The following is a 15933-nucleotide window of genomic DNA, read 5'->3' as shown; positions in this document are numbered from 1 at the left end:
CACCAATACTGGCGTTCCCTCCTTCCTCCAGTCACTGGACCCACATGCCAGACCAACCTTCCTCCAGGTAAGAACACAAAGAGAACCTAGGAGCACTCTGAAGCATGGAGGGAATCCCTACATCACATAAACCCAAACATCTCCTGGCATGCCAGCTCCACCACCACCTCACAGCAAGAGAAAACTCACCTGTGTGCAGATGAAAACCACCCATAAGAAATAAACATTGCTTTCCAGCTTGGAGTAACTACAAATTTTTGTGATAAATGGAAAGTGCTTGCTTTTGCCTGAAAGTTTATTGTCCCCTTAAAAAATCTGTGTTTCAAACAGCTGGATCCTCCCCCACCTTTCCCTGGCAAATCTCAACTTGTTCTCTCAGCACAGCTCTGGTGCTTCCCACACCCCACCAGATCTACTCCAGCTGCTGTAAGTGCAGCAGGACCATGGGAGGCTGGGCTTACCTCTGCAGCTATGGGGGCTCCACTCAATCACCAAACCTCAATGACCCTCAGTTCCTTCATCTGCAGAATGGGATTCTGTTGACCTCCAGGAAATGTTGTAAAATGTAAAAGGCACAAAAAGTGCACCTAGTCCACAAATGACAGCCCCACTTCCCTTCCCCATCCTTGCTGAACATGACGTGGACAGACAGAACAGCTCCCATCACCTATGTAGCTATAATTTAGCTCTGAACTGACTCATCAGGTCACCTGCCTGCAGTCAGAAGTCCCTGGGAACAAGGTTCCACACTGAGGGCTTCTCTTCCTTCTACTGTCTGACTCCAGCAGGCCATTAACCACTGCTGCCTGAGAGGTGAGCTCACTGCTCTGGTGGATGTCCTGGTCTCTGCCCATGCCAGATGACCTATCCCCAGCCCACCTAAGCAACTCTGCATTGAACTGGGCTCTGCCAGGTCGTTTTCATTGTAACACTGAGACAACTGCCTTTTTCACCAAATTAGGACAGTAGAGCCAAATTGCCAGGATTCAGTGACACCATACTGTAGGCAAAGCCCTGAATGAAGTACAAGCTATTGACTTTATTTAATTTCAACCCTGGAGTATGTACCTTTTCAATTTTTTTTTTTTTTTTTTTTTTTTTGAGAGAGCATGAGTGAGTGAGAGGCAGAGGGATGGAGAAGGGAGCGAGTGAGCACGGGGTGTGAAGCCCAGAGTGGGGCTCGAGCTCACCCGAAGTGGGACTTGAGCTCACCCCAGGTGGGGCTCAAACTCATGAACCATGAGATCATGACCTGAGCCGAAGTCGGACACTTAACAGGTGCCCAAGTACCTACCTTTTTAATACTCTGTTGTCAAGATAAAGCACTCCTGCTGTGTACCAAATGACAGCCATCCAGAAGAAAAGCATGTGTATGAGCACTCACAATACATGAAGGAAAGACTGACAGACACATTGTGGTTAGACTTTTGAGTGTTTGGCAGACATTTCCCCCAAAATGGTTAAAGCAAAGCCTGTTTCTTCTAGGAAACAACCGACAGTATTTGTTGCCAATGATAAAAGTCCAAGCTTCCAACAAACAAAATGTAGAATTTTGGAAAATTTGTGTTTGCTTCCATGAGCCCAAGAAGTCAGATATTAGCTAATCTGATTTTGTGATATTGAATAATGCAATGTATATTTCAAAGGTCTCTATAACTCTGTAAACTACTATTTTCTAATGTTTCATGGTATTACAAACTCAAACATGAGTCAAAGATCACTCAGGGGGAGAAGTCACAAATCACCGAGGCAGAAGAATCCCGAATAATTTGTGCAGCTGCTCTGCTCTTCGGGAGGTGTGTGTATGTGTGACTCTTCACCCCTCAGGTGTGGGCTGCACCTGGTAACTTCCTTCCAAGGAGTCCAACATAGAAAGAGAGAAGAGAGTAACTTTACAGTGGAGATACCTGACAGATGCCATGTCAGCCAGGTGATTAAGGTCAACATCACAGTGAAAAGTCAAGATGATGGCATGTGCTGTAGAGACAATATGGTAAGAAGAGTACTGCACCTCTGTGGTCCTCTCCAAACCCATCAACCCAGGCCAACAATGAAAAAACACCAGACATATCACAACTAAAGGATTTCCCACAACACACCTGACCAGTCCTCTTCAAAACTGTTGAGGTCATCAAAAATAAGAAAGTCTGAGAAACTCTCAGCCCAGATGAGTCTAAGGAGACATGATGACCAAATCCAGGACAGAATTAATAAATATTTTCAAATTTCCAACACAGCAAATGGCCAAAAGATATTTTTCACATAACCAAGATGGAAAGGGGGTTGCACCAATGCTTTCAGCAAGGCATTGCCAAGGTTTCCCATGGCAAGGGCTAGTGTGAGCAAAGGCTCCTGAGTGGAGTCCTCCTGACACATCATGGCCCATATGGCTGTCACTTGCTGCCAAAGTTGTGTTCTGAAAAGTGAGACACGCTAGAAATTTCACAGAACTCACCCAACAGATTCGCCATAATTTCCCTATAAAATCTATTCAATTATAAGCCAACAAAATTTGGCCCTGTTTATGGCCTTAAAAGCAGCAACTGTAGGAGCGCCTGGCTGGTTTAGCAGGTGGAGCATGCGACTCTTGGTCTTGGGATTGTGAGTTCTAGACCCACACTGACTTTTGAGATTGCTCAAAAATAAAATCTTAAAAAAAAAAAAAAAAAAAAGGTTGGTGGGGGGGGAGTGGTAACTGTACAGGCTCTACAGTTACCCAATTCACAGTGAACCTGGCACCATCTAGGGCAGCCTAGACACCCTGCGTATGCAGATGGGGAGGCCAAGCCCAGACTTCCCTCGGAGGTCAGTCAGGTGCCCCAGGCTCCTAATGCCAGGACACTAAGGGTGGTGTCCATTCTCATACCCCATTCCCTTCCTACCTCCATTCTCCAGGTAAAGGCATTTCCCTCTCTCCCTCCTCCAGACATGTTTACCTCCACCATCACAATCAGGTGTCCCACAAGCTTCTGGGCTATACCCAGGCCCAGAGCACATCAACTCTCTTCCCTCCAGAAGGTGCCCCATGGCTCATCCTTCCCACCGGACAACCTGGCCCTGCTCCCACTGCCACTGTGGGCCTTCTCAGGCCCTCTCACCAAACCCAGTGCCTCCAAGGACTTGGAGCCCCTAAGCACCCCAATTTCTGGTGTGTGAGCTCCATAAAATATGCTACCCAGACCACTCTTTCCCACAATGCCCACGGACACTGCAAGTCCTCTTGAAGGAGGGAACACTGGATACCTGGACTTGTTCCCTTTAGAGAGTGTGGCTGTGTTAAAGTTGCTTCTGAATGCTATCAAGGCCCTGCACTAGGGAACTCTGCATGTCACCAGGTCTTAGTCCCACTAAGATCCAAATAAAGCTTTTCAATGTGGTTATTTACATCAGGACTATTTTTATGATTTAAGCTCTAAAAATAAGCAGTCTTATGGCTTGGGACCCAAGGAAAGGGATTAGTAACGTCTGGTATGTCTCCCCTCTCCACCCAACAGACACTCCCTACCTCCTCTCCCATCCCACCCCCAGGCAGGCCCCTCTCACCAACATCTAGGCTGCTTTGGCCACTTCAGTGTCTCTGAAGGCAACTGACCTTGCCTGGCCACTGTGTCACCACCTTTTTCCCACAGAGGTCTGTGACCATTCACCTGCCTTCCTTTCCCTCATTCTTGGACAACTCTAAGTCCCAAGACGTCTTCCTATCAGCACTGTGACACACCTTACTAGACCACACTGGGAGCTTCCAAAGCTTAAGAACGACCAGCCTCACATCAGAGAAGACAATGAGCTTCACCAGGGTAGAGTGAATGCTCCCGGGCCACATGGGGATGTGAATGGAATGAGGCTGCTGGACGTCAATTCTTTTTCCACCACCTGCTACTCCCCTTGGGCTCACAAATTATAATTCACATGCTCATCTCTTTGACAGAAAGAAAACCACCCTGGAAATCTCTTACCACTGGGTCAGCTCTCCTTTTCTCCCAGGCGCTTTCTGCTGAGAGAAGTCTTCTCAAGGTGGACTCCTGGTTGCCCCACCTGGAGTCACACAGGCCCTTGGGAGGTCCCAGGCATTTACCCCTGTTTTTTACCTATTCTACACAGGGCCCTCTTCATCCCACTGTTTCACCAGGCTAGGTGGCTGCGAGGGACAGGACAGGATCCCTCAGGCCAGTGTGCTTGCCACCCCCACCATCCAGGTTTGTTATGGTTTTGGTACAAACAGTTCTCAATACAGCACAGAATTGGCTGCAAGATACAAAACAAAGCACATGAAAGCAGTTTTAAGTGGCATAGTGGAAGGCTGGTAAGAGCCCTCACATATCTGCGCAGGTAAAACATTTAAATGATCTGCTACAGCAGCTAAGGCACCAGTTAAAGGATGAGGAATCTGTCAGGTGACAAACAAAGCACTAGCAGGAATATGTGCTGAAGAGGTATCAGAAACTTCAACTGCAGAATTAAACTAAATAATTTCAAAATAAAATGACCTGCTTAATCTATAATTCTGCTTAACTCACATGTCTGAAGAGCCCCTGATTGCTAAAGGAGGAGTCTTGACAGGCGTTTACCTCACTGACTGTACACAGTGGCCTTCTGGTTCCTGTCAGGACCATCACATCCCTAAGAAGGCAGGCACCGTCCAGTGAGAAAGGGACAGACCTTCATGACTAGAGGAAGGTATTGTAAAGGCAAGGGGCAGGTGGCTCCTTACCTCTTATCAGGCTGGCTTACACTAGCCCCATGTGAACTAAGTCTCTTTGGGAGTTAGAAAGAGGACATCCAGAGTCTGTCACTCTGATACCCCAGCATTACCTAATGATTTTTAGAAGTACAGGTGAACCTCTCAAATTTCAATAATTTCAAACCTAGGATAAGATATAGTCCAGAATAAAGGCATGTGGACAAAAAGACAGAACTGGGATGAAGAGCCTGGAGGGAAGGGATAAGGCAGAGAATGAGGAGATAAGAGAGGCCACAGCTTAGGCAGGGAAGGAAGCACAGAACCAGAACCAGATTTCCAAAGGAATATGCCTCTCAGTTCCCATACGCTAACCAAGCTAAGAAAAGCAAGCAGGCTATGGAGAGTTCTAGTCTGAGTTGATGGAGCTGCTCCTTGAGACTGCCCAGCCCCTCCTAGAAGTCACCTAGCAGTAGAGAATTAGAAAGTAAAAGGCAGCAGCCAGCCCACAACAGGTGCTGGGGCTGGGCTGGACTCCAGAGAACCTTCCAGAAGAGTGCAGGAGGCCCCAGACTCAGGGGAAGTGATGGTCACACAGTAGACAGGCTTCTGGCTGAGAGACTTCCAAAGCATTCACACAAAAGGGGAGGGGGAGGGAGAGGTGGTCATTCCCTATGAGGAAGACTGTCAGAGAGTCAAGAGTGAGGGTCGCAACCACACCTGCCCAGGCAGGGCAAAAACCCAAGCCATCACACCCACAGCTGTGTTACACCCACCCAATTCCCTCAAGGATGCACATTCCAGCAGACAGCTGGCCAGACCAGGCACAGCTATGATGGGGCACGGTCCTGAAAAGAGAATAGATGGGGGCTCAGGTCAGTACATAGCTGGTGAGAACTGCCTTTCTATCCTCATACACCCCGTGTGGCAACGACCACCCTTTTATCATCACGGGGTAAAGGTGAAAGTCACACAAGAAGGCTAGGACCTGGACCCAGACCTCTTTGTAGACCCCATGGCTAAAACTGTAAAGAATGACAATACCAAATTGAGTATGAAGCAGCTGAATCCCCATACCTGTGAGAACAAAACAGCTCAGATATTTTTGGGGAAAGGCCTAGTAGGTTTTTTTTTCTTTTTTTTAATAACAATTCAACATGCACCTATTCTGTGACCCTGTAATTCATCCCCTACGTATTTACCAAGAGAGAGAAATGAGAATTGATGCCCATGTGCAGCCCTATAGGAATAATCATAGCAGTTGTACTCACACCAGCCCCAAAATGCAGACTGCCAGGTGTCTATGGACAGGTGAGTGGATACACTGTGCATACCCACATAAGAGTCATTCAGGAAAATACTGGTACAACAGGGATGAATCCCAAAGCACATGGAATGAGAGAAGTCAGGCCCCACTGAGCACACGCATGATCCCATTTCTAGAATCCATTTTTGAGAAGAGGCAAGATTAGTCTAGGGTGAGAGAGTACACCCAGTCAAGGAGGACAGGAAATGTATAAATGGCCCCTTCTTATGGTGATGACTAGGTTCTGTATCCTGATAAGGCTTTGGACTACACAGGTGAAAAACACACCAGGAGAGGCTCACTGCGCTTTACCTCCTTGCAAGGCAGGCAACCCAAGTGTTTACTTTATCTTTCCTCTCCCAAGAGGCTGCTTGTAAAGAGCATCCACCCAAACAACAAGAACTCTACCTATGACCTAGAATGTCATCTTGGAAAATTTAAGGAATACACACCTTTTCCTGCAGGCCCCATTTCTATTTAGAACAGAAGAAGACTGTCCACATAATCCCACGTTATAGACAACAGGCAGCTGTGGCTGCACTATCATGTTACTTTCAGATTCATTTTCGCTTTGGAAGAGACATCAGACGTTAATGTGAGTGTAGATGATTGTGCCCTCACACAACACACCACTGCAGGACACCCAAGCCCTGTTTCAATACCAAATGATGAGTAGTGACGTCCCTAGGCACAAAAAAGGTGACTAGTTTATTTACAGATGTGTCACCTCCTTGGTGAATGCCAAAGTCTCTAAAGAAAGATGGAGCAGGGATTCTGTCATCAAGAACACCAGCTTTAACAAAAGAGCCCTGCTTTGCAGGCTTGGTAAAACAGAGAGCACTTTTATGCATTTTTAGTATGCTCAAGTTCACGAGTGTTTGACAAGGGAGTGTGGAAAGCCAGAAAAACAAAAGTCAGGGACAGCTCTAACACCTCAGATGCTACTGCCAGTCCCCAATAGGCCAAGGGCCCCTCAGCGCCAGATAGGAGCCCCTTCTACCCACAGCACAGGGCAAGCCCTTGGTTTGAATGAAGCCCCATCTTGTGGGTGAGATGCATGATGCAAAGAGGGATGAGAAGAGAGGAGGGAGACATGCAGTTACCCAAAGGCCACACACCCCAAGAGAACCCGACAGGAAGTCATCAGTACATCTGCCCCACATCCACTGAGGCCCATGTAGCAGGCTACTGAGAAGTGGAAGTTGGCCTACTAGTCTGCCCCTACCCCGCACCCCCACCCGCCCCCGTGGGACCAGGGAGCCCCAACCAGGTAAAATGAAGAAGTAGAGATGATCTGCTTCAATGCCCATTGACTTCCATCCCCAATGAGCCATATCCCTTAACTTCTAGTCTTTCTCCCCAAGACCTCTGTACATTCTTTCATATTACAGCACACCAGAAAGTAGCTGCAGTCAGATCTTGTCCTATCATTTCTACCTCCAGGGACCACCATGGTGCCTATCACAGTAAACCTGGTCCTGGCGTGTTAACAATCCAGGGAGGGCTGATGTCTCAGAAAAAGGCATATATAAACACGTTTTCAGTAAAGCATGGGGGTGGCCATTCATGGAGTTCCCACCCCACAAAGGCCCAGGGCAACAAGACACCTAGTCCTTACCTTTCAGGTGCAGGACATCTAGAGAAGAGGCTCGTGTTTTATTGAGTTAAATGCTCCTTCACCCAAAACGAGGGGGGAGAAAAGTTGTTCTCATCTATGCATGGCCCAGATTATTTCTAAAGATCAACAATTTGTGACAGAAAGAGATTCTCTATAGCAAAGTACAGGAGTAGAATCTACTTATCACAGAAACAAAACAACTCAACATAGCTTCCACTGCCAGCCCCAGCTCTAGCCTCCTCCAATAGTCCTGACTTGGGGGGGAGGGGGGGAGGCATGTGCCCATGACCTTTGGGCTGGTCTCACAAGGCCAGCAGGCTCAACTTCCACCTCTGTGGATTTCTGTTTTCTTGTAAGCACGTTTATGGATGCCAGAACAGAAACCAAACTATTTTAACCTCATTAGTTTTTTTAAACGTCCATATTGAGATCTAATTTACATACCACAAACTTCATTCACTGTAGGAGTACAATTCAATGATTTTTAATAAACTTATTGTGCAACCATTACCACAATCCAATTTTGGAATACTTCCACCACCCCCAAAAGTTCCCTTTTGCCTGTGAGACGTTAATCACTGCACCCACCCCTGCCCTCAGGCAACCACTGATCAGTCTCTACAGTAAGTTTGCTTTGGACATTCCCTGTAGATGAAATTATACAACAAGCAGTCTCTGGATCTGTTGTCTTCCCACCAGCATAGGGAGTGTGAGGTTTATCCACGCTGCAGCATAAATCCGTAGTTCACTTTTTTATTGCTAAATAGTAATCCACTGCATGGATATAACATTTTATTTAATCTTGGCTATATGGACTGTTTCCACTTTTTGGTTATTATGAATCATGCTGCTATGAACATCCATGAACCTGTCTTTGCGTGGACACATGTTTTCATTTCTCTTGAGTACCGTCCTTGGATAGAATACTGGGTCATGTTGAATGTTCAGGTCTAACTTTATAATAAACTGCCAACTGTTATGCATTTTACATTCTCACCAGCAAAGTATGAGAGTTCCACTTTCTCCACATCCTCACCAACACTTGTTACTGTCTTTTAAAAACAAACAAAAAAACCCACAACAATCCTTGAGACTTGTTTTATGGCCCAGCATCTGATCTCCCCTGGAGAATGATCCATGAGAATGTAAAAAGATATATTCTGTTTTCTGTAGTCACCAGGTCTTCTATAGATTCCTGTTAGATCAAATGAGTCAACAATGCTCTTTGAGTCTTCTAGAATCTTACCAATTTTCTGTTTAGCTGTTCTACCAATTATTGAGTGGAGTACTTAATTCTCTATAACTGATGAATTGTCTATTTCTACTCTCAATCCTAGCAATTTATTCCTAAGGTATTTGGGGGTTGTTGTTAGGTGCATATACATTTATAACTGTTATGTCTCCCTGACATATTGTTATAAAATGCTGCCCTTTGGCTACAGTAATATTTTTTGTCTTAAAGTCGATTTTATCTGACATCAATAGTCACTCTGGCTTTCCTATGGTTACTTATGGTATAGCTTTTCCCATCAGTTTACCAAAGGATCTTAAGCATCCTTAAATCTAAGGGGGGTCTCTTACAGACAACATATAATTAAGCTGGATCTTGCTTTTTCATCTAGTCTGAAAATCTCTGCCTTTATAATTGGGGTGTTTAAACTACCTTTTTTTTTTTTTTTTTTTTTGGAAAGAGAGCGAGAGAGCGAGAGCAAGCAAGTGCATGTGAGAGCACAGGAGGGGCAGTGGGAGACAGAGAATGTTACGTAGGCTCCACATCCAGCACGGAGCCTAACACAGATGATGCAGGGCTCCCTCTCACAGCTGTGAGACCATGACCTAAGCCGAAATCAAGAGTCAGACACTTAACCTTAACTGAGCCACCCCAGTACCTCTAGACTACTCACATTTAACACAATAATTGATATGATTGGGTTTACAGGTGTCATATTGCTATTTGTATTCTACACCCATTCTTACTTTTATGTTCCTCTGTTCCTTGCTGACGATCTCCTTTGGTGTTAAACATTTTTTAGTGTACCGTTATATTCTTTTGTTGATTTTTTAAGTCATATTTTAAAGCTATTTTGTTAATCATTGCTCTAGATATTACAATAATTTTATTAATTTACCGCAACATACTTCAGATTAATATTAACTCGACTCTGGTAAAATGTAGATACTTAACCCCAACAGAGCTCCATTTCATTCCTCCTGTTTTATACTATCATTGTCTGACAGATCTATAAACATATAAACACAAGAGATTTTTGTATACCTTGGTCAATTTCCAGAGAGCTGAAATGGTTATTTTTGTCTATGCTGACCAGTGTTAGTTACAGTTAATGCTTTACATGATATGTGTTTTAAGAAGAAATGAGAATAAAGTATTTTATATTAGACCATGTATTTACCATTTCCAATGCTCTTTATTTCTTCCTGGGAACTTAAGTTACCAACATGTCATTTTTTTTCAGTCTGAAGAACTGGCTGGTCTGCCCGTGACAGATTCTCTTGGTCTTTATCTGAAAATGTCTTTTTTGCCTTCGTTTCTGAAGGAGTTTTGCTGGACACAGAATTCCAGGTTGACAGTTTTTGTCTTTGAGTACTCTGAATGTCACTCAACTCCTTTTTGGTTTCCATGGTCTTGGATGAGAAGCTGGCTGTTAATCATATTAATGCTCCCGCGTATGTGAGGGGTCCTTTTCCTCTTGCCACTTTCAAGATTTTCTTTTTCTCTGACTTATTAACAATTTGACTATGATGTGTCTAGTTATAGATCGCTTTGCATTTAAGCTCCCTGAGGTTTGTTGAGCTTCTCCTCACATGTTTTTGACCATTATCTCTTCAAGTAGTTTTTCTGTCTTGCTCCAACTATGACTGCAGCCTGGGGCTAATACAGCAATCATCCTTCCCCATTTGCCCATCTCCAAGACTGTCACTTCAACCAACAAGGCCATGGGCCCAAGGTTGCTATCCACCACTCTCTTAAATTGAGTGAGTCCCTTCTCACCCCTACAGAAAAGAGGCTGGTCTTCACAGCCTAGGCAGAACTTCCCTACCAATAGAACTGGGGAGATGGTATGGAAGGAGTCCCAGGCTAAATGCTACAGATTCTCACTATTCTTACCTGAAGTTTGGCAGTTTCTTAAGCACAAACACTTCTCATATTGCTGTATGCCTCTGGTCAATTTCTAGAGTGCTCAAACGATGGGCTTTTTTTGGGCCAATTCTGTCCTGTTTTATGGGTTTTTGGGGGGGGGGCTGGAGGGGGGGAGGAAATTATTCCCCAGCTTTGATTTATTTTGAAAATAAAACATACACAAATTGGGGGAGCTTGGGTGTCTCAGCTAGTTAAGCGTCCAACTTCGGCTCAGGTCATGATCTCGTGGTTTTTGAGTTCAAGCCCCGCATGAGGCTCTGTGCTGACAGCTCAGAGCCTGGAGCCTGCTTCAGATTCTGTGCCTCCTTCTCTCTCTGCTCTTCCTCTGTTCACGCTCTGTCTCTCTCTCAAAAATAAATAAATACTAAAAAAAATTTTTTTTTAATACACAAATTGAGGGGCATCTGGGTGGTTCAGTTGGTTAAAACCTCTGACTTAGGCTCAGGTCATGATCTCACAGTTCGTGGCTTTGAGCCCTGCCTCGGGCTCTGTGCTGACAGCTGGAGCCTGGAGCTTGCTTCGGATTCTGCTTCTTTTTCTCTGCCCCTCCCCTGCTCGTACTCTGTCTCTCAAAAATAAATAAACATTAAAAAAAATTTTTTTGAAGCACTATCAACAATTGCCAAAGTATGGAAAAAGCCCAAATGTCCATCGATGGATGAATGGATAAAGAAGATGTGGTATATATTACACACACACACACACACACACACACACACACACACACACACACACACACTGGAGTATTACTCGGCAATCAAAAAGAATGAACTCTGGCCATTTGCAACTATGTGGATGGAACTGGAGGGTTATTATGCTAAGTGAAATTAGTCAGATAAAGACAAATATCATATGACTTCACTCATATGAGGACTTTAAGACATAGAACAGATAAACATAAGGGAAGGGAAGCAAAAATAATATAAAAACAGGGAGGGGGACAAAACTAAGAGACCCTTAAATATGGAGATCAGAGGGTTACTGGAGGGGTTGTGGGAGGGGGGAATGGACTACATGGGTAAGGGGTAATAAGGAATCTACTCCTGAAAACACTGTTGTACTATATGCTAATTTGGATGTAAATTTAAAAAATAAAATTAATTAAAAATTTTTTTTTAAGATACACAAATTGGGAGCCTAAGTCAGAAAAACTGTCAGAGATAGAGAGGGGAACTGTAGAGAGGGAAAGAATGGACTTTACCCCTTTGTCTGCCTATGTATGCTACATATCACCTCAATGTAGTAAAAAAAGGTTTTATCTTGGTGATTTCAATTCACCAGCCACTCACTGCCTTAAAGAAAAAGAAAATTATCTCTCCTAGAAGCCACCAAAAACTCCCTCCAGTCTTCAAAAAGCCCAATTTGAGTCATAAGACAGCATGAAACAAAATGAGGCAGTTTTGAAACAGAGCCAAATTCTAGACACAGAATACTATACAATAGTGAAAATGAATTAACTACTGCTCAATTCAACAACATGGGTAAATCTCACAAACATTATATTGAATGAAAGCAAGCAAAGGGTACAGATTGCACAATTCCATTTATTTAAAGTACAAAAACAGAAAATTATCTATGCTGTTAGAAGAAACTGGTTACCCTCAGAGGGTAGTGATAAGTGGACTAAAGGGGGCCTCAAGGTTGTTTCTTGATTCTAGTTTACAAGGATGTATTCAGTTTGTGAAAATTGGCACCCATCTGTACTTTTCAGTATGTGTACTACATCTCAATTAAAAAACAAAAATGAAATTCTCTCAGCACAACAATCTAAAATTGGCACGTTAGAGGCGTCTGGGTGGCTCAGTCGGTTAAACATCAGACTCCGTTTTAGCTCAGGTCTTGATCTCACAGTTCATGCGTTTGAGCCCTACAGTGGGCTCTGCACTGAGCCTGCTTGGGATTCTCTATCTCCCTCTCTCTGCCTCTCCCATGCACGCATGCATCCTCTCTCTTCTCAAAAATAAATAAACATTTAACGTTTGTTTATTTATTTTTTATTGTTAAATGTTTATAAACAACAAACATTTAATGTTTATTTATTTTTGAGAAGAGAGAGACAGAGCATGAGTGGGGGAGGAGAGAGAAAGAGGGAGACACAGAATTTGAAACAGGCTCCAGGCTCTGAGCTGTCAGCACAGAGCCTGACGCAGGGCTTGAACTCATAGACCGCGAGATCATGACCTGAGCTGAAGTCGGACGCTTAACAAACTGAGCCACCCAAGTGCCCCAATAAACAAACATTTAAAATAAATGAGTAAAAATAAAACTGGCATGTTAATCTTACACGATTCAGTGAACCTGAAGCCAAAGAGCTTCAGCTAACCTAAACTATGGCCAGATACAGCCGTGCCGTGCCACCTTTTGATCTGGCCAGTGAGGGATCTCACACTAACCTGGGAACCAAGAACAACCACACTGTGCTATAGGAAGGTCCTTAAAGGGATGTTCTTGAGCCACATGCTCTCAACAAGGATCCAAAGACTGCCTGTTTCTAACAGAAACTGGGGCCATACACTCCAGAACAGATTACAGTTTGGAAAGGCTTTGGGGTACTTGTTCCTGTAATTTTTGTCAAAATGCACAAGTGTACTTCTCCAATGAATTAAACAGAACATTCTACGTGGGAACTTGGGGAGATACTAGCTCTACATATGGACATCTTATTTTGAGCAAAGAGTGAAGGGCAGTTGTTACCAACACTTGCTCTCCACCCTAGGACCAATTCTGGGTACATGTCTGTCACCCATCAACCTATAAGCCAGAGATTATCACCCATTTTACTAATGAAGAAACAAAGACTAAGATCATGTGCTCAAGATCAGCCAGGGAGTCTGATGTGACCCCAACTATGCCTGTTGGCCACCAAGGCCAAACTCTGCCCACATTCTCATACTGCTTTATAAGTGTCTTGAGGTGTTTCTAGTCCTGGAGTACTGATCACCAATGCCCTGTGTGCCTAAGTTAATCTCTGATCCCTGCTCCCTTGCATCCTTTATGTGTTGTAACGATATTATTCTCCATCAACTTCAGAAAACACGGTCTAAGTGACCTTGGGTTGGAAGCCAATGGGCATAGTGGGAAAAGTCTGGAAGCAAGAGGCCCAGAGGCCAAATGTAGCCCCAGGCTGTATCAACAGAAAGATCTGGTAACCTCTCCCTCACAATCCACTGGGCTGCCCTGCAGGGCAGCAAGGTGATAACATGAGAAAATGCACACCAGGAGCCCAGGATCATGAGAAATATCTAGCAGATGGAGTGCCTGGGTGGCTCAGTTGGTTAAGGGTCTCACTTTGGCTCAGGTCATGATCTCACAGTCTGGTCCATCGGGGGTTCGAGCCCTACTTCCGGCTCTGTGCTGACAGCTCAAAGCCTGGAGCCTGCTTCAGATTCTGTGTCTCCCTCTCTCTCTGTCCTTCCCCGACTCATGCTTTCTCTCTCTCTCTCAAAAATAAACATTAAAAAAATTAAAGAAAGAAACAAACATCCAGCAGATCTTCACAAACAGCAGGAGGCTCTTTCTCCTCCTCAGCTACCTGACATAGTACCTGAGACACTACTAAGGACCAAGTCAGAGGGAGAGAAAGGAGAACCAGACTTACAATTTTATTTCTGGAACTTTAAAAGAGGCCTCTGGGACAGGAACAGCAAAAAGCACAGCCAGACAGAAAAAGGCCTTTTTGGGTAGTAGAAACACAGAGCACACACCCCCTCAAACTAAGATGCTTCCCCAGTAGAAGGGGTTGGATTTTCCCATTTATCTCAAAGAGGTAAAAATTGTAAAGCTGAGAAATACCAGGCCAGATAATCTCTGAAGTTCTTAGGATTCCAAAAGTCTGAGCTCCAAAATGAATTTAACATGAAGACTACAGGGTGGAGTCCCTGTGTGGGGTTAGTCAACACTCATGAGAAGGCAAAACGTTCCCAGCTTCCCTAGCTCTGCACCTGCCACCCTCACCCCCACTCTGGGCAAACAGACATGGAAGGGAGTCTGCAGGGGAGGATTAGGGGGTTGGTGAGGGGTGGCCAGGAGACCGTGGCCATACCAACACACCCACTGTGGCGTATCTGGCTCATAGGACATCTAAGCGTAAACATGCTAGAGACAATGGTTCCCAACAGAGCTCCAAGGGGAGCGGTGACAGCAGAAGTTAGGCCCAGATTTCTCTTTACAGAAAGAAAAGAATGTTTCTGAGTGAAGAAATGAAGGAGGTAGGGAAGGGGGGTAAAGTGAGTCTTAATTCTTTCAAGTTTTTTCCTTAAGAACCTCACAAAACTGAGGATCTGAATACTCTTGAAGTAATCAGTACTGACTAAAGAAAAATCAACAGACCACACCACAGACTTGAATAGTGACCTCCTCCTTCACAAGGTGCTGCCTAAGAGGAGTGGTGGCGCATGTGAGAGGCATCTCTGAGCTGGTCTCCAGACTCTGCCCCCAGCCTAGTGACCCAGATCCAGTATAGAATCCCTGGCCTCCAGAACCCCAGATCTGTAAAGCAGGGACATATACTGAAATGAAAAACTCCCAACTTTTTCCACAAGCCAAAAGCACCAGCTGAAGAAACAAGTGGTATCAGTTTAATGAAGACTCACTGCCTTGCAGGGCAGCCAATGGAGGATACTGCCCCTTCCTCCTGTGAGACCCATACCCCTTGCCATTGATGTCCAGGCCCCAGTGAGGAGATCCCTTGTCCAGGACAGCACAGCAATGCTAGGATTAGAACCCGTAACTCACCAAGGGCTGCTTCCTCAGGCCCATCTCCCCACCGCCTTCTCACACCCACAAGACCTGGTTCCAGGTCCCTCCTGCTCACCTGTATGAGGTACGCATGTCCACGGGCCCGTCGCCCGCCTGCCCTTCACATCTGCCCATGGCTGTCACCTCTGCCCCCCTCAGCAACCCTTGGGCTGGGCCTGCTCCTGGCTCAGGCGTCACTCTCATGTCTCCGTCAGTGTTTAAATCTGAAGACAACAATCCTCTCTCCATTTTTATTTTCTTGCTTTCCACATCATCCTCTGCTGGGTCCCGTTCAAGCGCTCGTTTCTGACTCCGTGTTCGGCATGCTTCTTCAGTCATTCTGAACTTTGGAAGGAGAAAACATGACATTTAAACTTGGCACAACCAAGGTGCTACCTTCTTAGAAACTTCAGTGTGTCAGCTTGAAGAGTTTT

The 15933-nt window shown here is 44.9% G+C and overlaps 1 protein-coding gene across 5 annotated transcripts in view; it reads right to left on the bottom strand.

Annotated features, from left to right (window-relative positions):
* Positions 1–15933, bottom strand: part of GATAD2A (GATA zinc finger domain containing 2A) — a 104604-nt gene that overhangs the window by 23169 nt on the left and 65502 nt on the right. For 4 of the 5 annotated variants that reach the window (XM_019416474.2, XM_019416473.2, XM_053898336.1 and 1 more), the window contains exon 3: positions 15576–15844. In XM_019416474.2, the coding sequence (XP_019272019.1) occupies positions 15576–15844 (269 nt within the window). The remainder of the gene's footprint in view (positions 1–15575; positions 15845–15933) is intronic. The other variant, XM_019416475.2, reaches the window with a different exon arrangement.

The sequence above is a fragment of the Panthera pardus genome, unplaced genomic scaffold, assembly GCF_024362965.1.
Source record: "Panthera pardus isolate Hobbes unplaced genomic scaffold, ASM2436296v1 HiC_scaffold_8, whole genome shotgun sequence".
Classification (NCBI taxonomy): Eukaryota; Metazoa; Chordata; class Mammalia; order Carnivora; family Felidae; genus Panthera; species Panthera pardus.
Note: the sequence above shows the minus strand (reverse complement) of the source record. Positions and strands in the feature narration are given on the sequence as shown.